The sequence below is a fragment of the Protopterus annectens genome, chromosome 11.part0 (genome assembly GCF_019279795.1).
Source record: "Protopterus annectens isolate FY-2018-M chromosome 11.part0, PAN1.0, whole genome shotgun sequence".
Classification (NCBI taxonomy): domain Eukaryota; kingdom Metazoa; phylum Chordata; order Ceratodontiformes; family Protopteridae; genus Protopterus; species Protopterus annectens.
In genome coordinates, this window is record NC_056745.1 from 1,055,638,196 (window position 1) to 1,055,660,411 (window position 22,216).

General features: G+C 39.8%; 1 protein-coding gene across 1 annotated transcript in view; it reads right to left on the minus strand.

The window, feature by feature from the left end:
- Positions 1–22,216, minus strand: part of LOC122815022 (leucine-rich repeat serine/threonine-protein kinase 2-like) — a 2,570,681-nt gene that overhangs the window by 2,477,832 nt on the left and 70,633 nt on the right. Inside the window, 1 exon segment of the mRNA XM_044087274.1 lies at positions 9,322–9,428. Coding sequence (XP_043943209.1) covers positions 9,322–9,428 — 107 coding nt within the window.

The following is a 22,216-nucleotide window of genomic DNA, read 5'->3' on the forward strand; positions in this document are numbered from 1 at the left end:
GATGTTCGAATGATCACTGTTGCCTTCTCTCAAGCCCCCTTGTTTTTTGGTGTGTTTCATTGTGCCAGGATGTGGACTTTTATTTTTTGTTATTCTTAGCCTGGTCCTTTTTAGGGCTCAGCCTCCTCCTCTAAAAGTGCTCAATTAAATGGACAAGTGCCTGTGAAATATAATTTCTATCACGTCTATCCCAGTTATTGTATCTTGGGGAATAATATGTATACATTCTCTCGGAGTTCTTGCTATGGAATTCATGTCTTTCATACCAAATATTTTCATAAATCTCTTCAGAAATCTGCCCTCTTTTGTTATATTTTCTCTTCTAGGCCCCCCAGATATATCCTCATTTTTGGAAAACAAATTCCAGTCCCCGCCTTTAAGTAATATTCCCTGCTGAAAGCTGATTATTTCTCCCAAATTTTTTAACCTCCAAAACAGCAGTTTTAGGCGGAATATAAATACATTCCAGCATAATCCTCATCTCTTGTCGGTAGCCCCTTACTACTGCAAATCTGCCATTATTGACTTTTTCCTCTACTATCACTAATAGAGCTCCTCTGGTAATTAATATAAGTACTCTTCTTTTCCTTTGCCCTTTATATTCCGTAGAATATCCATCTTGAAAGCCTCTCTTTATCAAATTCACATGCACGTTCTTTCCAAATATGTATCCTGTTAACACTGCTATTTGCACTTTGCATTTCTTAATATAATTAAGTATTCTTTCCTTTTTGTCTATACCCGTGAGACCATTAACATTCCAAAATATGAAAAAGTCACCATTATGGTGAAAACTCATTATTCCTACCTATTACATATGGCAGCTTTTTTAAATGTCTGATTTCACATTTTGTGAAACATACACCCATTAATGTTTAGCAGGTTAATCATTTATACATTTTTTTATCGTCGACATTGGAATCTATGTCACATTTTACAACTGTTTGCTTCAAATAATGAAGTTTAACCCCCCCCCCCACATAGAAACATTTGTGTCAAACAGACAGCTGATAATGCAAGCCCTAGTTTACCTGAAATTAAGGTTATCCATGCTAAGACTCATGTTACTGCCTGTGCTTCTACTTACACTACTTGGTCTGTTCTTTATTCCCTCTCCCCACATATGAAAACTACTTACATATTTTCATAAATCATTAACTTTTAACCATGTTAAAAAAAATTACCGAACCCACAGATATTGCCAACATTCTGGCAGACAGGTTCAGTGCAAAATTTCTCCCCTCCCTCACCTCCAAAAGAAGAAATACTCATCCCAGCTGAATGTAACCTCCCTGTCATCTCTGATGTCCAGGTGAAAACCGCCCTCAGCAAAGCAAAAAACACAGTATCTATGGGACCTGATGGTATCCCCGGCTGCGTGATACGTGAACTCCAAGAGGAGCTAAACCCGCATATAAAAATGCTATTTAACCTTAGTCTTACTACAGGATATGTACCTGAACACTGGCGTACAGCAACAGTGGTCCCACTCCACAAGGGAGGCTCCACTACAGACCCTTGGAACTACCGCCCCATAAGCTTGACCAGCCTGGCTTGCAAAGCTATGGAAAGAATTATTATGGAACTCATAAACAACGACATTGGGGACCTACAGACACTTGATCCCACCCAGTTCGGCTTTGTAAAGGGCAGATCCTGCCTTTTGAACCTGGTTGACTTTTTCGAAACAGTCACTAGAGCCATTGATGAGGGCAAGGCAGTCCATACAGCCTACCTAGACTTGGCTAAAGCCTTCGACACAATACCCCACTCGGGGATCATAGATAAGCTAAACAGCTTAAATGTAAATCCATATGTCACAAGATGGGTTGCAAACTGGCTAAAGAACAGAACCCATAAAGTCAAGATTGCGGGAGCCATGTCAGACTCAAAGCCAGTCACAAGTGGTGTCCCACAGGGCTCTGTCCTGGGACTCCTCTTGTTCGACATTTACTTCTCAGATGTGAAAGCAAACATGGGAGGGTTGTGGCTGACGAAGTTCGCAGATGACTGCAAACTAGGCGCCATAGTCGATACACCAGCTGACCCATACATCCTACAGAAAGGCCTCACCGAAACGGACAACTGGTGCCGGAATCATGGCCTTAAACTGAATGCCAAGAAATGTATAGTCATCCCCTTTGGGAAAAACAAAGTACCCACAAATTATCACATAGACAGTAACCCACTGAGTACCGAAAAATAATCAGAGACCTGGAGACCCAAGTTGATAGTGACCTCTCATTTGACACCCACGTTGCCAAAGTGGTTAGAAAGACTTTCTACCTTGCCCACCTTATCATGAAGGGGTTCACATAAAGATCAAAGGAGGTCATCGTGCCCCTGTACTCCTCTCTTATCAGGCCCATGATTGAGTACAGTGCCCCATTTGGTATGTACTTCACCCGGCACTTACAACAGCTGGAGAGACCCCAGAAGTACCTCACCAAGAGGATCAAGGGTCTCCAACATATGTCATATGCTGCCAGGCTAAAGAAACTCCAGCTCTATTCAGTAGCATACCGCCTGCTCAGAGGTGATCTGTGCCTGACGTACAAGGCCATGTCCAACCAGGAATTGATGGACATGCTCCACCTCAAAAAATCAAAATCCATAAGAACCACGAAAGCCAAAGATTTAAACCTCAGTACAAACATGAATAGAACATGCTGGAGGGACAGATTCATAACTCAGAGGCTTCCCATACTCTGGAACAAAATCCCAGTCCATGTTAGGCAGAGACCCTCATTGACTCTCTTCAAGAGAAATCTTGATGAGTGGATGGGAGATTGTAGGTTTACCCCGGGGGTCACCCCTGTGTCGCTACTTAACAGAGGCACAGCAAACTAATTTTAATAAGTAAGGGGGTCTTCAATGTGTCACTACTAGACAAAGGCACAGTATTCTAAATTTATTCTATACACCTTAGTACCACTACATGGGGTGGTGAAAGCCACATCTCTAGGGCTAGGCTTGCAAATGCCCCAGGGCAGACAGCCTAGTACTAAACTATGAAGAAACCAGTGTTACGACTTTTACTGCCCTATTAGCAGTTTGCCTCTATGGAAAAGTAGGAGAAAAAAGACAAATTGAAAAAAATATTGCTAAAGGAAAACTTTTCATTATATTCAGTGTTCTCATATTTGCTTGTTTCTGATTACAATTTGTTATTAGCCTAAACCAGGGGTCTTAATCCAGACATTCACCCCTGCTGAAGTAAGCAAAAACATATTAGCTCTATATTTATTGTGATCTATGTCCTTTTACACCAACCTCAATAAATCAAGATTATAGCCTAGTAATTTAAACATGCTTTTGTCTAGTATTTTTTCTCTTTTTACACTATATTGCTTACATTTCTTAATACCAAAAAGGTTTATCCGCGGTGGTGCAGCAGTAGCGTTGTCGCCTCAAAACAAGAGGTTCTCCCATTTCATTCTCGGCTGGAGCGCGGGGAGTGCCTTCTGTGTGGAGACTGCATGTCCTCCCCACGGTTGGGTGGGCATTCAAAAGACGTGTGTAAATGGGCGTGTCTTCGTTGAAGGTTGAATGTCGAGCTGGCACCTCGGCGTTCGTGAAAATCTACTGCCAATCATTAGCAGACCGGAGTTCCACTGTGGCGACCCCTAACCGGGAAAAGCCGAAAGACAACAACAAGAAAGAAAGAAAATGGAAGGAAAAAGGAAAAAAGAGAGTACCTGTTTGCTTTAACAACTTTATCACATATAAGAACTAAAATGCTTTACTATAAAATATGCAATTTATATTGTGAAAAGTTTCATAGAAATACTGTTAAGAAAAAATGTTTTACTTATAGTAACCTCTTTCCATCCTCCTCCCCCTCCCTTCAGAGTCCTTCCAAACAAAAAAAACATGAAGTAAGGCAAGTGACATTTAGTTCCGGAAAAGTTTAACAAAGTCAACAAAAGTCCAATCTTTCCACTTATTCTTATATGGCTGCGCTTGTCAAATGTGATTGATGCTATACATTCTCACATTTATTCACTAATTTTGTGTTGCTGATCTTCATCCTCTTAATCTCCATCTCCCAAATCCAGACAGCTGTTCAAATCCACAGTACTCCTGATTCTTCTGGGCAAATCCTGTGCTTTTCACGGTCTCTCGATCATTTTCCTTTGGAAAAGTGGAAAAAGCTTCACTGGCAAAGTCTCTCCTTGTGCTTTATTATAAGAAGAATGAGAAGTAAAGTCCCCTTCTGCTTGATGGCGCATTTTTTTTGCTGAGCAAACATTTGCATTTCTTCCTTAACTTGTCTGTCCTGCATTAAAGAATGACATTGATCCCACAGGAAAAAATATTCTGAAGACAGCTGGATATAGCAGTTTGAATCTCACACCTGCCTCTCGAAACTCCCTGATTACTGGAATAAATTTGATTCTCTAATACATGGTGTACAGTGAATAATTATTTTACACAGTCTACTGTCTCCAACTTTAAAACTTTGTCCTTTTGCCACAGTTTTGTCAAGAGCAACTCTTTCTGCTGGTAGGTTAGCATCTTTACTGTAAAAGGTCTTGGCTGTTTTCTAATGGCCATATCTGCAGCATACACCTTTCAATTAACAGTTCCTGCTGTGGAATATCAGTCTAGTTGCTTATTTGTTGGACCTGCATAAACTTAATGCAGCTTGTTCCTTCTAGTTTATCTGGTACAATAGAAAAATCTAAATCTATTTTACCTGCCTGCTCTGTTTTGTAATTCTACCAATTTTTTTGAAACATCTCTTCTTAAGCAGTCTCATACTCAGCCAGCCCTATCTTCATTTCAACCTCTGATTTTTGCAGTTTTATTATCTGAATATCTATTTAAAGCTTCTTGCATTTTCCAGCCTTTTTTACTGGAGTCTGTGTACTCATTCAATGTTTTATTTTTAATCAGCTCTAAGCACGTTTGATTTTTTTTTCATCTACATTACTGGAAGCCATGTCTTTCACCAAAGCTGGAGCTTGAGCTGCTTTTTGCTGAACATCTGCAACATTCTTCCCAATTAGCATTTCTTGTCACCTTTTCTAGTTGATTTTCTTTCAGGATCTCCTAGTTTCTTCATTACAGGCATCCAGCAAGTATACTTATTTGCCAGTAACTGAATTTAATTCAGATTGACAGTATCTCTGTCTGCAGTTTGTCACTTTCTGTTTTCACATTATGAAAGCTGAAGTTAAGCTGTTGATTAGTGTGCAGCCATCTTGAAAATCCCCATAATCTAACTGGTTTATACACCCACCTTAATTTCATTTTCTTTTTTTTAAAACACCCTTATTGAATTATCATTTGTGACACAGGCAAATTTACAGTTATACAAAAGTAATCAAACGGTATTAAATTAACATTAACAAACGTTATACGTCACATAATATTGCTATATACCCTAGGCAACATTACATAAATTATTTAATTCCAGGCCCTTTTTTAAACAAGAAACATCTTTATTAAACCATCTCTTGGAACATAAACAATCATACAAATTATATAAATGAAAACAAACCACACCGACACAGTCCTAGCTGCAAACATTTTACATCACAAACCATACTAACACACTCCCAGCTGCAAATATTATATATCACTTATAATCTACTCAGTCATCTTCAGTCAAACATTACATAGCTCATTTAAGTCCTGCCTTCTTTTAAACCTCATTCCTCCCCTGTATGTATTGTTCCCTCAATTCCCATTTTTTCTGTGTAGTTTGCTCCTACCCTTTTCCTAAAGATCTTAATTCCAGTTGTTTTATCTCTGTTACTATATTCAATATTTAAAATATAGTTGGTTTAGATTTTGATTTCCATTTTCTAGTAATTGCTTTTTTGGCAGCCACTGTAATTAGACACAGCAAGGCCTTACCATGCCTAGGCAATTCCGATTCTGTATCACAACTCAGAAAAATCATCTCCCTCGTCACACCAATCTGCCAACCCAGCATCTCTGACAGTGCATCCCACAAGGAATCCTTAAAGTCCGCCAACCCACCACATTCCCAGAAAATATGTTCCCAAGTACATCCTTCTTCCCAGTCACACTTCTAACATTGGCTGTCTACCTGAGGAATCTGGAGTCTACTTGGGGTATAAAAACATCTATGTAAACATTTCCAAGCAAAAATCCTAAATCATCTAGATTTTGTTGCATATTTGGGAGAGTTGCATATATCCTCCCATTGTTTCTTTGCGATTTGCTTATCCAATCTCTCTTCCCAATCCTTTCTAACCTCCTGTGATTGATTCTTATAGTTATCATGCAATAGTTTATATGCTCTATAATTATTCCTTTTTTAATGGCAGCTTCTGTTCTAGAATCTACTAAAAACTTGATCAGTGTTGGTCTTTTGTTTAGGACCTCCCTATTTCTTTCTCTTTGCATATATTCTGATATCAATCCTTGATAGGGAAGGCAATCTCTAACCTGCAGTCCAAATAAATTCTTGGCCTCTTCCCATTCTATTACCTTTCCCTCTCTAGTTATTTGCTCACAATACTTGGTTCTTTTGCCAGTTTTCTCCAATAAATTCCAGCCCCCTCTTGCCTATTATCTATATCCCTAATTGCAGTTATCTCTATTGGCAGAAAAATCTTATTTCTCCATTCCCATGTTAGCTTAGTTCTACTTTCTACTACTTTACGGATATAATCTTCTGTATGATTACTGTTATTCTCCTTAAAGTCCTGCATCCAAAACCTCAGTCTCTCCTTGTTTCTTGAGCTTCCCCCTTGCTTCAACATCATCCTTTTCCACTTTGAATTATAGTTTTCTGCTTGTGCTATGTATAGGAGCCTTAACTGTGTAGCTCTGAAATACTCCTTCAAATTGGGTAATCCCAATCTGCCCTGTTCTACTGAAAGAATCAGCTTATCCCACTTGACTCTTGCCGATTTCCCATTCCAGATAAAGTCCTTCAACTCCTTATTAATTGCTACCACAACTTCTTCTCTGGTTGATAAAAATATGCTTCACCTGTGTATAAGACTAAAGGGACTAAAAACATTTTGACTGCTTGCAACTTACTATCCATAGCCATATAACAAAGCTTCAATTTTTTTCAGTTTTTGTATTATCTTTTGTTTTGTCTCTTCCCACATATTATTAGCTGCCATACCAGAATTATTTTAATCCATACTCCTAAATATTTAATTTTATCATGTACTCGTAAATATGGATACTGCTGGACCAATTCGTGTGCAGGTACATAATTTACCGCTATTGCCTTTGTTTTAGCTTCATTAACTTTGTCTCCCAAAACGATTTGAAACTGTCTCGAAATATTACACAACACTGTAATTTCTCTTTCTGGTTCTGTCAAGTATAAAATAATATCATCTGCAAATGGAGTCAGCTATTCTTGACTACCATACCAATTATATCCTTGAATTTCTGAGTCCCTTATTATCTTTGCCAATGGTGCTAAATACAATGCAAATAAAGGGGGATGAGGGCACCCCTGCCTGGTTCCTCTGCTCAAGCAGAGATTATCAGGCAGGACCCTGCCTACTTTAATTTTCTCCTCTGATACCTCATCCTTGTAATCAATCTTAAAATTTTTTTCAGGAAATGCAAATGCTTTCATTGCCCAGTTCATAAAGTCCCAGCTTACTCTATCAAATGCTTTATCTGCATCAAGACCCACCAACAACAATGCTATATTGTTACATTTTGCTTCTCTCTGGATCATCAGTGTTCTGTTAATGTTGCCAAATGTTTGCTTCCCCTACACTAAACCACACTGATCCATATCTATCAATTTTGGCATTACTTTTGTCATTCATTTAGTCATAATAGAAATGAACACTTTATAATCATGGTTTAGTATTGAAATGGGCCTGTATGAAGCTAGGACTAATGGATCTTTACCCTCTTTAGGTATTACAGCTACCACAGCTTTCTTCCAAGATGTTGGTACTTCTCCTCCTCTTAAAATAGGGTTAAACAAAACCTTCCAGATCTTTATCAGTCTTTTCCCTCCTAGCTTCCAAATTTCCACAGGAATATCAACTATTCCTGGGGACTTTCCTGTACATTGGTTATACATCACAATTTTATCTCATCTCCTCCTATCCTAACAATTAGTAATTAAGCCTCATCTACCTCTAACTTTGGCATATTTAATTCTTCCATAAACATTTTCATTTGTATATCTTCTTGATTTCCATACTTCTCAGCTTTATACAGCCTTTCATAGAATTACTGAAATATTTCTAATACCCACCTTAATTACAATAGCATTCAATTTAAATAGTTGCAAACTTATGCAATTCATTCTACTTGGGTGTTACTTCCAATGTGTGTGCAACTGCTTTTAGGTACTATGAATCCTAAGCAAGATTCTCACAACTTGTGTAAGCTGCCTACTGCAGGTAGGTCAATTCATACAACAGTGAAGAAAATAAGATTCAGATGTAGCTATGGCAGCAATGAGAAATGCATCATTATTAGCACATTAGATATCATGCTTGTTTAACACTGGCATTGTCAGACATGACATCAGTAGTGCTATCCCTGGTGTCCCATGCATTACATTGGCAAAGGTACCCTCCAGCGCACAGACATACACACACACACACACACATAACCAACAACAAATAAGCTCCTTCCCACAGTCAATCACACATACAGAAATATTCACCCATTCACCACAGAAACACAAACACACACAAGCGTGCACATACACACCTGACTTTCCCTGGCCTAATCCTTCTAGTATGACAATACAACTGCATACATTAATCTGGCTTCATTCATACCCCTAAAGACAAGGGCACACATGTCCACACACTTACACATACACATCCCACTATTACATCTTCGCTGAACTTACCTGCACCCTGACTGCTTCCATAGGAATGAATGGGTGATCATCATCTTTTGAGGGCATTCACTTTTTCTCCTCTAACAATGGAAAATTATGTAATTGTGCAATTCTCGGAATTACATGGCAGTGCAAATCCGGGGCCACAGGCATTTCTGGGAGGAGCACATAGCTAATTAGCATTACTTCTCTCCCAGATTACAGTATTAGCATGCAGCAAGACCAACAGGAATGCCCTCTGTGCTGAAGCCTCTGCCATTGGGAAACCTTAGTGGAAGGGTGGTATAATCACAAAGGGTTACCACAAGTGGAAACCGGCCATGTTAAGGCTTCTGGCTTGTGAAAAGCCTTCCTGGATCTCCAGTTGGGTCTGATTTCACACTTACAGCTGTTAGCTTTTCCTTTCTCATGTTTCCGTTTTGCCACTCCCTTTCTATAGATTTCATAAGATATTTTTTAAATAAAAATGAAATTTGAACAGCATTACTATAACTTCTTACCACTTTGCTCTGCTAAGGTCGCTAGCACATTTGCAGCTGCCCGAAAAACTTCTTTGGATGAATGGTGCACCAACATAGCAGCCATCACCTGCCGATGTAAGGGATACCTGTTTTAAACACAGAACATAAATCACAATATGTTAATGCGTACACACAATTCCTACTTATCTTGCCATTACAACAATTGACTTTGTTCCTTGATGTTTGACCTGTAAAACCTAATGAAGAGGTTTAAACACATAAAAAACTATGAATAATTTCCAAATGATGTGAAGTGCACAAAACTTTGATAATAAACATTATTTAATTACTTTTTAAAATGTTTAAAATATTAACAAGTAGTAATCAGTGTTCACTACTGATGGATCTGCTTAATACCATAATATATTCCACATCAGTCATGAAGTCTCCCGCCCTTACCAGACAGGGTTATTATAGGTTCATAGATTAGTACTAGGCTAACTGCCCTTGACAGCCACTTTAAGCCTAGCCAATCACCCCATGTGAGAATCAAACCCTGCACTTTGTATGTATAAGGTAAACACCTTAACCATTATGCCAACCTCCCACCCCCATGCATGCAGACTGAACAAACCCCAAAAACAAACTCACCTGATGGAACCATACATTCAACAACCTTTATAATATAAGGAAAATAATTTTGACTAAAAGTAAGAAGACTAATTCTCAGAATGTTTCTGCCCTTGTCACTGAAATAAATAACTCAGAAGCTTAATAAAATCTACCAAAGCCAAGTTTGAGGCTAAAACAGCAATCCAAGCCAAAGGCAATCACAAGGCAGTTTTTAATTATGTTCATAATCTCAAAATCAAAACACAGTAATGCTCTAAGCATATTATGAACAATATTACCTACATTGAGGCTGAAGATATATAGTGAACCTATTTGTTGAAAAATTTAGCTCTAAGTTTACTTCTCTCTCCCCCTCTGTTCGTCCCTCAAGATATACTAACACTGGCTCACCTCTGGCTATCACACAAGTTCATGTCCTAAAAGTGCTATCAAAACTAAAAATACCACATTGTTGGGTCCTGACAATATCCATGGATGTATCCTAAATAGCATGACGCATGACTTAGCCACACCCCTAACAACACTGTTCAATCTCTGCCTCCATACAGGTTTTGTACCTAGCAAATGGAGAACAGCTACAGTCATTACCATGCACAATCAAGGACTTTCCACACACCCAGGCAACTACAAACTCATAAGTCTGACCAGCCACCTATACAAAGCCATGGAGAGAATTACTATGAAAATAATCAATCAAGACATAGGGAACCCCCAAACACTGATCTGTCTCAGTTTGGATTTATCATGGGCAGGTCATGCTTACTCAACCTGGTGGATTTTTTACTTAAAAGGCCCCCAAAACAATGGATGAATGCAAAATGGCTCGCAATATATACTTTGACCTGGCCAAAGCATTTAACACAATTACCCACTAAAGCATTGCAGAAAAACTAAATAAACTGGGAATAAACCCCTATGTTACCCACTGGATTGCCAAATGCCTCACAGATAGGAAGCAGGAAATGAAAATAAGGGGAGTTACCTCCACAAGTAGACTAGTCAACAGTGGTGTCCTCTGGGGTTCTGTGCTGGGACTTCCCCTGTTTGGCATCCTTTTGTTCTGAAGTAAAAGGAAACATTAAAGGACTCTGGCTAATTACATTTGCAGATGATTGCAAGCTAGGAGCAGTCACTGAATCCCCATATGATTTAGCCATCCTGCAAGGTTTGTCCCAAATAAATAACTGATGTCAAAATCATGGATTGAAACTAAATGCCAAAAAATGCATTATTAATAATAGATAACGGGTTATTGATTTCAACAATTTCCGTTTTTTAGTTATTCAGATTATTCAATTTATTAACAATTATTAATAATTGTATAATATTTTTTAAATACAGTTTCACAAGAATTTTTAAATTATAGTCATAGTGTTACATATATTTATATAAAAGTACATTGATATAAATTAATATGTGTAATTAAAATGAAGTAATGCATGTATAGGCACAAAAAGCAAATGGTAGGTAGTACTTCTCGCCGTTTGGCGGTTTTATACCTTAATTGATTAATTGTCTCAAGCACACCTTATGCATAAAGTGTTGCATTATGCAGTTGAATTTGTCTGATGAAGGCTGGATTTCACAGCCGAAAGCGCTCACCTAATAAATTTCTTTTATTATTTCTTACTGACTGTCCGTTTGATTGCTTAGTGCTTTTGGATCTATGAAAACAGAAATTGACAAAAAGGACTGAAAATGAAATTTTTTTTTTTTTTGGTAAAATTCAGTTACTGGCTAGTAGATACACTGCCTGGATACCAGCAAAAAAGAAATCTAGAAAACCTAAAAGAAAATCATCTAGAAAAAAGTTGTTCAACAAAAAGCAGTTCATGTTTCAGCTTTGGTTCAAGAGAAGGCTTCCAGTAATTTAGAGGAAAAAATAAATCAAATGTACTCAGAGGTGATTAAAATAAGTGAAACATTGAAAGAAAATATCAATTCAAACAATAAATGGGTGGAAAAGTAGAAGCAGCTTTAACCAGCCATTCAGTTCACTACTGCTGAATATGAAGTTTCTCAAGAAGAATTGTTTTAAAAAATACTGGAGCTAAAAGACATAGCGTGCAGAGAAAACCCGAGATTTTTGATTATACCAGAGAAACTGGAAGAACAGACTGCATTAATTTAATGAAAGCACAGATAAGCAACTGGACTGGTGTTCCACAGCAGAATTTGTTAACTGAAAGGGCACATTGAGTGCACGCTCCAATCCTGGCCATAAGAAAGCAGCCAAGACCTACATTAGTAAAGATGCAATCAGACCATCAAAAAGAGTTGATCTTGATGAAACTGTGGCAGTAGGGCAAAGTATTAAAAACTGGCGACAGCAGAAAATTTTAGAAAATGTTTATTCACGGTCAACCAGGCAGAAGAGAAGCAAATTTATCCCAGCAATCAGGGAATGTCAAGAGGCAGGCATGAGATTTAAGCTGCTGCATCCCGTTGCCTTCAAAGTGTTTTTCCTGGAGGATAAAGACATTTTTTGTTTCAGAACAGGCTAAGAAGGAAATAAAAACATTTATCCAACAAAAGGCGAGTCTGCAAGCAGAAGATGACTCTGCTTCTCAATCTTCTGATGTTAAGATTCATAGACTGCTTTTAATAGTAACATCTTTTCCAATGTTTCAAAGAAAATGCTTAAGAGAGAGAAAAAAGTACAAGAGTTGACTAAAAGAATCAGCAATACCTTGGACTTTTACCAGAATCTGGTGCTGGGAGTTAGTAATGAACAGGAAGACGACCAACAACTCTGAAATTAGTGAATAAATGGAAGACCAGGGCCAGTGTTAGCATTTTGGGGCCCCCAGCAAATATCAAGTTAGGGGCCCCCAGGCACTTCCAGTCTAAGTATCACCCTGTCACTGCCACGCCTCCTAAGCAACCTTTTAGTTCATGCTGCAAAGTTTTAGGAGTAGTATGCACCAAAAAACTGTAGTTACAATGTACTTACTTTACGAAAGGGCCTGTGTACCACACTGTGTTGGCCTGTCTCACAAAGGGACATTCACAGTTAATTGCATTTAGTTGGAACAATGATATGTTACAGCAATTCTACTTACACGGCTGGACATGGATGAAATGGCACCCTATTCACTGCCTGTTTAACCCCCCTCAACACACACACACACACACACACACATCCTTCAGTGCTACCCTCTGCCCCCTCCTCATCATGGGCTCCCCACACCAATCGCATAACTTTTTTCTTCCTTTTCTCACATTTTGCTTTACTGTTAAGCCTTTTCAAGAAGCTATAACTTTCTACGTGCTCTAAAGTACATTTTACGTTTTTTTTTTTCTTTTTCACAATGTTTTTGTCCAATGATCACATGATTAAGGAAAGAAATTCAGTCTTGCTGTTCAACTTTAGTTTTCCTTGCATCATTTCAACACACATTTCCTGACCAAGACAGCTCAATAATAACCATTTAGAAAATAAATCAATTAAGCTGGGACTCCCAGAAGGGATAGGGTTACAGATGCTCCAACAACCAGCTCATCCTTAACCCTAAAAAAACAAAGCTGTTACTCTTCCTACCTAAAAAGTTCATAAATATTAAACCCTCCTTCTACATACAGTCCCTTAATAACACTCCCATTCAGGTAGAATCCAGTACTAAGCTCTTAGGCGTAACCAGCGATGATCAGCTTAAATTTGACTTGCATGTTAATAACTGTATCAAAAAGACACATTCAAAACTAGGGCTCCTTTACCGTAACAAGAAATTACTTACCTCTGAAGCCAAGATTACTCTCTCTCTTACCTACCTTCTACCCAGTCTAATGTACAATTCTCAAATTCTCACAAATCTTAACTCAGCACTCCTGACCAAACTCGAATCTCCCTACAACAAGGTAGCTAGATTTGCTGCCCAACAAACCTACAAATCCCATCACTGTCTCTCTAAAAAACACCTAAACTGGCTTGAATTACCCCACCAGCTTCTTCTCTCTCAGCTCCAGATCATCCATTCTATCCTATGCCAGCCTTCCCACTCTGCCCAGCACTACCCCCTCTAATCTCCCATTATTCTCCCTCCAGACCTCTCCAAAGCTCTAACCAAGACCTACTACAAATCTACAAACCCACGTCTAAATTTGGACACAATATGTACAGCTATCACCCCGTTATTGCCTGGAATAGGCTCTCACTACAAAACAGGACCCTTACACATCCTAAACAATTTAAGACAGCCACCAAAGAGCACTTTAAAAGTCACTGGTCCTGTCACTGCACTCTCCCTCCTTAACATTCCCTACTTCTCATACCTTAATTTACTTTCTGTCCTTAACTCACTCTTCTCACTAGCTCTCTCTAATCTTCCTTGACTACTCTTTCTACTGTTTTCTATAATCTATTAAGCAAATTGCCTCACAGAAACATTTTATTGTAATTGTCTTGCTTTCATGCAACTACATCATGATAAAACTGGTTTTTTGCAACCACTTACCCCAAAAACTATATTCATCTTAATGACATATTTCTTTTTATACATCTTGAAATAGTTATGCTATACTCCTGATTATTGACACTGTATAACATTGTATTGCTACTTAATGCCTTGTAATAATCCGGTAACATTGCTGTTTAATGCTAGTTTATAATGAAAACTGTATATGTTGGAGCTTTTCTCCCCGGGCCTCCGCTGAAAAAGGGCTCTTCAGCTCAGTCGGACAATCCCGGTCAACAAATGTAAAATAAATAAATAAATAAATTTTAGAGCATTTTTCCAACCTTTTAATCCAAATGTGGCCTAAACAAAAATTATGAAGAAGCAAAAAATCTCAGTCTTATTTTTTTTTTCTTTCAAGGAAACAAGTTGTGCCCAAGGCTTAATGTTCAAAACTGACAAAACAGTTGCTCACAATAAACTTACAAACCAATCGTTGTGAGGATACACAGATCCTGCCTAGGAATACTGCCTGCCTCTCTAATCCCCTGCCAAGAAAGACAATCCCTACCTGTGCATCCCTCTGGAGTTGGATTGAGATTAAAGCAGATTTTCAAATGGCAATAGTCATGTACTGCATGTGACTGTTGACATACATATACATACATAGTGTGCCTCCTCACTCTTCACTCTTCACCCTTAACCCCCAAAGACAGCCACCTGTACATGTCTCTGATATGTGATTGTGAAGAAAGTAAAAAAAAATAATGATTACAATAATGTATTACACTTTGTTGCTCTGAGACATTACACTGCCCCTACAAAAGCAACCTTTTTCGTACACCTCTGAGGTCTGTGATAAAAGTAAAATAGATAATGACTGTTCCCAGCCCACAACACATGCTATACAGACCTCCTGTGCACACTGTGATGAAAATTAAATTAATAATGATCACACACTGCCCAGTACCCCACATAACCTACAGCAATCTTCTGTACGGACACACACACACACACATCTGAGCAGGGCTGTTTTATAATGGGTTTGATTGAAAGCAGTGGCCATCACTAAGTCCCTGTCAAAATCCATTTATACAGTCTGGCATGTTGGGGCCACCAGACCCCCCTACAAGATATAAGTATCTGAATGTTCTTTGATATATTTTATGCCTTACTTTGGAAATATTATTCCTTAACTGCATTTTTATTGCCACCCAGAAGAGTACTTTATGTGTCCTGGCATTATTGGCAGGTGCACAAATAAAAATCAGTTATATTTTATACACACACACGCACACACACAACTCTACTGCATTTCATTGAATAACCAAATTGGTGAAACTCATATGGTGGATAATTTAGTTCCTCAAACTGTTCTGACCTGAGACTGCAGTACAGTGGGGATAGGGAAAACTGTAGTGTGATCTCAGAGTTTGCAAAAATAATCATCAGGGGGAGAAGTATACATGGGGGCTTTCCCCCTGTAAAAACATCAGTTTGTGCTATTTGCGGGTGTTGCTTGACTTTATGTAGTTTATCAACCATATGGGTTTCAACAATATATCTTCAATAAACTGAAATAGATCTCACACACACACACACACACACACACACACACACACACACACACACACACACACACACACACACACACACACACACACACACACACACACACACACACACACACACACACACTCACCCACTCACTCAAGCATAAGCCATAACAATACTAGTTTTGCACTTACTTCAGCAAATAACAATACATTGTCCAAAATTGGTACTACCACACCAGATCAGTGATGGTTGTTTAGCAGTAGTCAGTCAACAGCAGGTTAAGTCACTTTTATTTACCTGTCTGAGGAGTAGTGCATTCCTGTCACTGTCCCTGACTTCAGAGGAAGTTCCTGCTTTTGCCTAATAATTTTGCTCTGTTCCTAATAAAAAGTTTGATTGTCTGGAAAATCATTCAAGACATCAGAGTTTCATACTACTTAATATCCAGAAAATGCATGTTGATACAAAATGTGTTAGTCTAGTAACTTTTTAAGTGAATTAGAATAATGTTTATAACATGTTCCTGCTTTTGAGCCTTTATTCTGCTAATATTTTTGGCTTTGCCCAGAATTCTTAAGCAAAGAAGTTGAGAGTTACACTATCTGGTATTCTGCCAGCATTTATAAAACTCCCTGAAAGAGAAAAACATTCCTGAAGATTAGAAGCATCAAGTCTTCTTATAATCCAAGGTATCCACTGAGATCAATCACTATGGGCTGCTGATCTCTAGTACTTTCCTTGCTCATTTAAATTATCAGCTTTATCTCTAACAGGGTCATAGTACAGCCATACTTAGGTTAAAGAGCATAACAGAAAACGATTACATTTTTTTCCTCAGCAGCAGTTATTTGTGGGCTACCACACAGTCAAGGATGATTAAGGGCCCCTCTGCTATAGCCACGGGTATTGCAGGTATCTAAAGCTGGATATGTTGTGCTATGTTGTTAGCTTTAGTGGAGAGAATGTTTACCAGCAGGATTTAACTAAGCCTGTTACTTGACAAAACACAGTTACTATAACCATGGATATTTTTGAATTTTAAAGGAGATATAAATAAGAGTCATTATTACCCACATGGTTTATTTATTACACAAGACTGCTGTCCTTTTGCTGGTTTGACAGATATTATAAAATATCAAAATAAGATAACTTACTGTGGTTGGGGGGGGGGGGCACAGCGACTGCAGGGTTCACTGCTGCCTAAAGCCGGCTATGTGGAAGACTATAAAGCATCTTATCACATTTATGATATATGGTTTTGCAAGAAAAGGTGGCTAAAAAAAACTGGACTTTTGTTGACTTTGTTAAACTTCTGACTAGAGTGTGAAGCATGTACCCCACTTTACAACATTAAAGTTTAGAATCAGTTGCTAGTGTCCTCTCCAGCTCAACTGGTGAACCTGGGAATATTGAGGCAATGTTACAACTGCCTCATGTACACAGACAATCCTCTCCTTCTCCCACAAAACACAAATACATGCGAGAGATGCAACTATACGGCCAAACTGGAGTCTGAGCTCTCTCAACATAGGACTGGCAAGACTAGACAGGAGGAGAAGGTAACCACACACAATACATACCCAGTCACACATGGTACCATCACAACTTCAAATCATACACATACTCACACAAAGACATACTCGGAGGCTCTGATCAAAAATTTACCAAAACAGCAGAGGCCACCAAAGCAGACACCCAAACAACTACCACCTCACGACCCAACACATGCAACACATAGACCACACAGTCAGAGTGTCAAACAGTCACAGCCCTTAAGGCCAAACAAAATGCCAGACACACTTGTCATTGGTGATTCCATAGTCAGACACACTGACGTCCCGCTCACCAGACTGAGTAAAGAGAAGGTCACAGTAAGCTGCCTGTCAGGCGCTAGAATCCGCCACATAACGCAAGCACTCAGGTCTCCCAACAGCAGGTACAAGTACGACTCAGTCATTGTCCACGCTGGTGTCAACGACCTGAGACGTACCTCCTTGGACTACATGAAAAGGGACATCGAGGAGCTCTCTGATTATGTAGCCCAGGCAGGTATGACCCTGACCTTGAGCAGTATCCTACCTTCACCTAGAATGATGCCACAATACAGTGATAAGATGATCAGCTTTAATAATTGGCTTAAATTCTGGTGTCATTCAAAGGGGATCCAATGTCTGTCTGCCTGGGATGACATGCTGGACAAGCCACGCTGCTTCGCAAGGGACGGCTTGCACCTGTCACCCTGGGCTTCCGGATATTGGCAAAGGCTCTTGCCACCCCCATAGTGCCTTTTTTAGGCAAGGCTCAAATTCTAAACCTACCACCCTAGAACACCAAAAAGGAAAAAAACTAAGGGTAATGCTGCTCAATGCCAGAAGTCTCAATCTCAAGATGCACGCACTCGAGGCCCTTCTCAATATGGAGAACATCGATGTCTGTGCTGTGACAGAAACCTGGTTCAAGGCTCCTGAGAGCACCCCAGCACTAACAGGTTTCACCTCATATCATGCGTTCCGGCCCCAAAATCCGGACAACACCAAGAAAGGAGGGGTGTCCATATTCATAAAGGACACCCACACCTCAAGGTTGGTGGCAACGCATGATGCATCGGAGACCATCCAGGTGCAATTAACCATAGGCAAGACTGCTCTGCAATTTGTAGCATGTTACAGGCCACCCTCTCAAACTCAGGAACCTCACATGGCCTTCCTGAAAACATTGGAGGATAAATGTATCTCCAAACACCATCATACTAGGTGACTTTAACTACCCTAATATAGACTGGGAACACTACTCAAGCCCGAACACTCTAACCCAAAGATTCCTGGAGTTCATAAACTCAAATGCCATGGAACAACTAGTCACCATCCCCACAAGAGGAGAAAACATACTTGATCTCATCATCACGAACATGAGATCAAAATGTTCAACACCGAAGTATACCCCTCACTGGTGAGATCAGATCATAAACTAATCTCGCTGGAGGTCCTCATCCCACCCCCACCTGAAACAAAGACCACAGTGAAAAACTTCTCAAAAGCCGATTTCACACTTCTAAAAACTAGTGTGGTCTCCTTTAAGGCCCCTGAGCCAGTGGTAAACATTACTCAAACCGCTGAATCACTTACAAATGCCTTCTACCAGCACCTACAGGACTGCATGGATCAGGCAATCCCAAACAAAACTAAGACTCTCTGTACCAAAGGCAAGCGTCCAGTCTGGTGGACCCCAGCCATAAACAAGCTCTACAACAAAAGGAGGAAGCTACTACAAGATAGAGCAAAATCCTTGAAAGGTAAGACACCTTTGATCATTATAAGTAAAAACTAAGAGCTCTCATAAAATCATCCAAGGCAAATTTTGAGAGAAAAATCGCCAAGGACTCTAAAGAGAATCATAAGGCCTTCTTTAGCTATGTTAGAAACCTAGGAGGAAACTCCCAGATATGCTCAGAATTAGTTCAAAATGATGTGAAAATTACTGAACCTACACACATTGCCAACATACTGGCTGACAGGTTCAGTGCAAACTTCTCCCCTCCCCCAAAAGGAGAGATATCTATTCCAGAGGATTGTAGCCCCCAAACATCTCCAACGCCCAGGTGAGAACTGCCCTCACTAAGGCAAAAACACAGCATCCATGGGACCGGATGGTGTCCCCGGCTGTGTGCTTCATGAACTCAATGAGGAATTAAACCCACAGTTAGGACAGCTGTTTAATCTTAGCCTCACCTCAGGATACGTACCCAAGGAGTGGCGCGGCGACTGTGGTCCCACTTCATAAGGGCGGTGCCTCCACAGACCCTGGAAATTACCGCCCATTAGCTTGACAAGCCTTATCTGCAAAGCCATGGAGAGGATCATAATGGAACTCATAAATAAAGACATAGGGAACTTGCAGACTTTGGATCCAACTCAGTTTGGCTTTGTCAAAGGCAGATCCTGCCTCAAACTTGGTTGACTTTTTCGAGACAGTCACCAAGGCCATTGATGAGGAAAGGCAGTCCATACAGCCTACCTCGACCTGGCAAAGGCCTTCGACACAATACCCCACTCAGGTATCATCGAAAAACTCATCAGCTTGAATGTAAACCCATACATCACAAGATGGGTTGCAAACTGGCTAAGTGACAGAACCCACAGGGTCAGAGTTGCTGGAGCCATGTCAGACTCAAAGCCTGTCACAAGTGGTGTCCCACAGGGCTCAGTCCTGGGTCCACTCTTGTTCGGCATCTACTTTTCTGAAGTACAAGCAAACACAGGAGGGTTATGGCTGACAAAGTTTGCAGATGACTGCAAACTGGGCCATAGTCGAAAACACATCTGACACAGATATCCTCCAGAAGGGCCTCACAGAAATGGATAACTGGTGCCAGAGCCATGGCCTGAAGTTAAACGCCAAAAATGCATAGTCATACCCTTTGGGAAAAACAAGGCTACCCCTAGCTACCATATAGGTGGCAATCCACTGAGCACAGAAAAGTCATCAGAGATCTGGGGACCCAGGTTGACAGTAGCCTTCGTTTGACACTCATGTTGCTAAAGTAGTTAGGAAAACCTTCTATATCACCCACCTGATCATGAAGGGATTCACATCTAGATCAAGGGAGGTCATCGTCCCCTGTACTCATCACTTATTAGACCTATGATTGAGTACAATGCCCGTTCGAATGTATCTGACCAGACACCTGCTGCAGCTTGAAAGGCCCCAAAAGTTCCTCATCAAAAGGATAAAGGGTCTCAAAAATATGTCTTATGCTGCCCGACTGAAAGAACTCCAGCTCTATTCAGTCTCATACCGCTTGCTCAGAGGTGACCTGTGCCTGACATATAAGGCCATGTCAAACCCAGATTTGATGAATATGCTTCACCTCAAAAATCTAGATCCCTCAGAACCACAAGGGCGGAGACTTAAACCTTGACACGGTTATAAATAGAACGTGCTGGAGGGACAGATTCATCACCCAGAGACTCCCTATGCTGTGGAACAAAATCCCGGTACATGTGAGGCAGAGCACCTCTCTGGTCTTGTTCAAGAGGAATCTTGACCAATGGATGGGAGATTGCAGATATACCCCAGGGATTACTTCAGCGTCAATGCTTGACAGAGGCACAGCAAAATGATAGGCATAGTTTTTATTCAAACTAAAGGGGTGGCGAAAGCCACATAACTATGGGCTAGGCTTATAAATGCCCTTGGGCAGATAGCCTAGTATGAACCTATGAACCTATGAACTAAAAGGGGGAAAACTAACTAAGTAAAACAATTTTTGTTCTTATTAGTATTTGCATAAAAATTTCATGGTATAAGCTACATGTTATATACAGCAAATAAGTTTTGTGTAGTGTGTAGTCAGGGGTACTTTAAAATTGGGGAGTCTTTTCAGTGACTGTTGTATGTGTTAAAGATATTAAAATGAACGAGTACTTTTTTAGTTGTAAGAAATATAGTTTTTACAGTACAACAAGAGAAAACAGGCTGGACAAAAGCAAGTTTAATGTTCATATGCTATGATCGTGGGCCACTGGGGTGGGATGGGGTTGGATTATAAAACTGCACTGATTATATTATATGTAGAATTAGGATTTTATTCTCTTTTCATTTTACAAGGGTGAATGTATACATTCATAGACTTGTCTTAAGCTGTAAACAGATGTTTTTGTAAGTATGTAGGCTTTAAAAAGAAGACAAAATGATGAAAGCGGTGATCCCCCTCCTCTGGGCCAGTAATCAAGGAGCCTGAATCCCCACCACAGATACAGGTGAGGGACATTCACTTGGAACAAAAATAGATATACACAGTATTTCAAATGCAGCTCTCTGCATCAAGCACAATTTCCCTTAAGAGCACACAGGGAACACATTCAGTCTGAGGGCTGGGTTCCCTCTCTCTCCAGGCCTCCAATAAGACTCAACTCTACAGCTGTGCCAGTGGGAAGTCCTCAGCAGAGTGTCCAAACCAACTGGTCCACCACTGTCTCTGGGAAATAAGTACTTTGTTTCCCTGCTTCAAGCAGCTGACATACACACACTCTGATATTTGATTTGTGCATACACACACACACACCTGTGAAAAGCTGGCACAGATTTACTCACTCTGTAACCCTTTGCTCAGCCTATAAGGTAGTTACTACCACCAGACACTCCAAAGCCAGCTACTCTAAGGCTCTTATGAGGGTACCCAATTATACTGAGTGAAATTAATACTAATACAAATGGCAGTGTTTGACCAATGTAGTTTCAACAAATAAATATAAGTACTCTCAAGCATTAAAATATTCCCTAAAGAACCAGTCACAATGAAAAGTTTAAAATATTTTATCATAAATAATAAAAGAGTCACACAGATACAG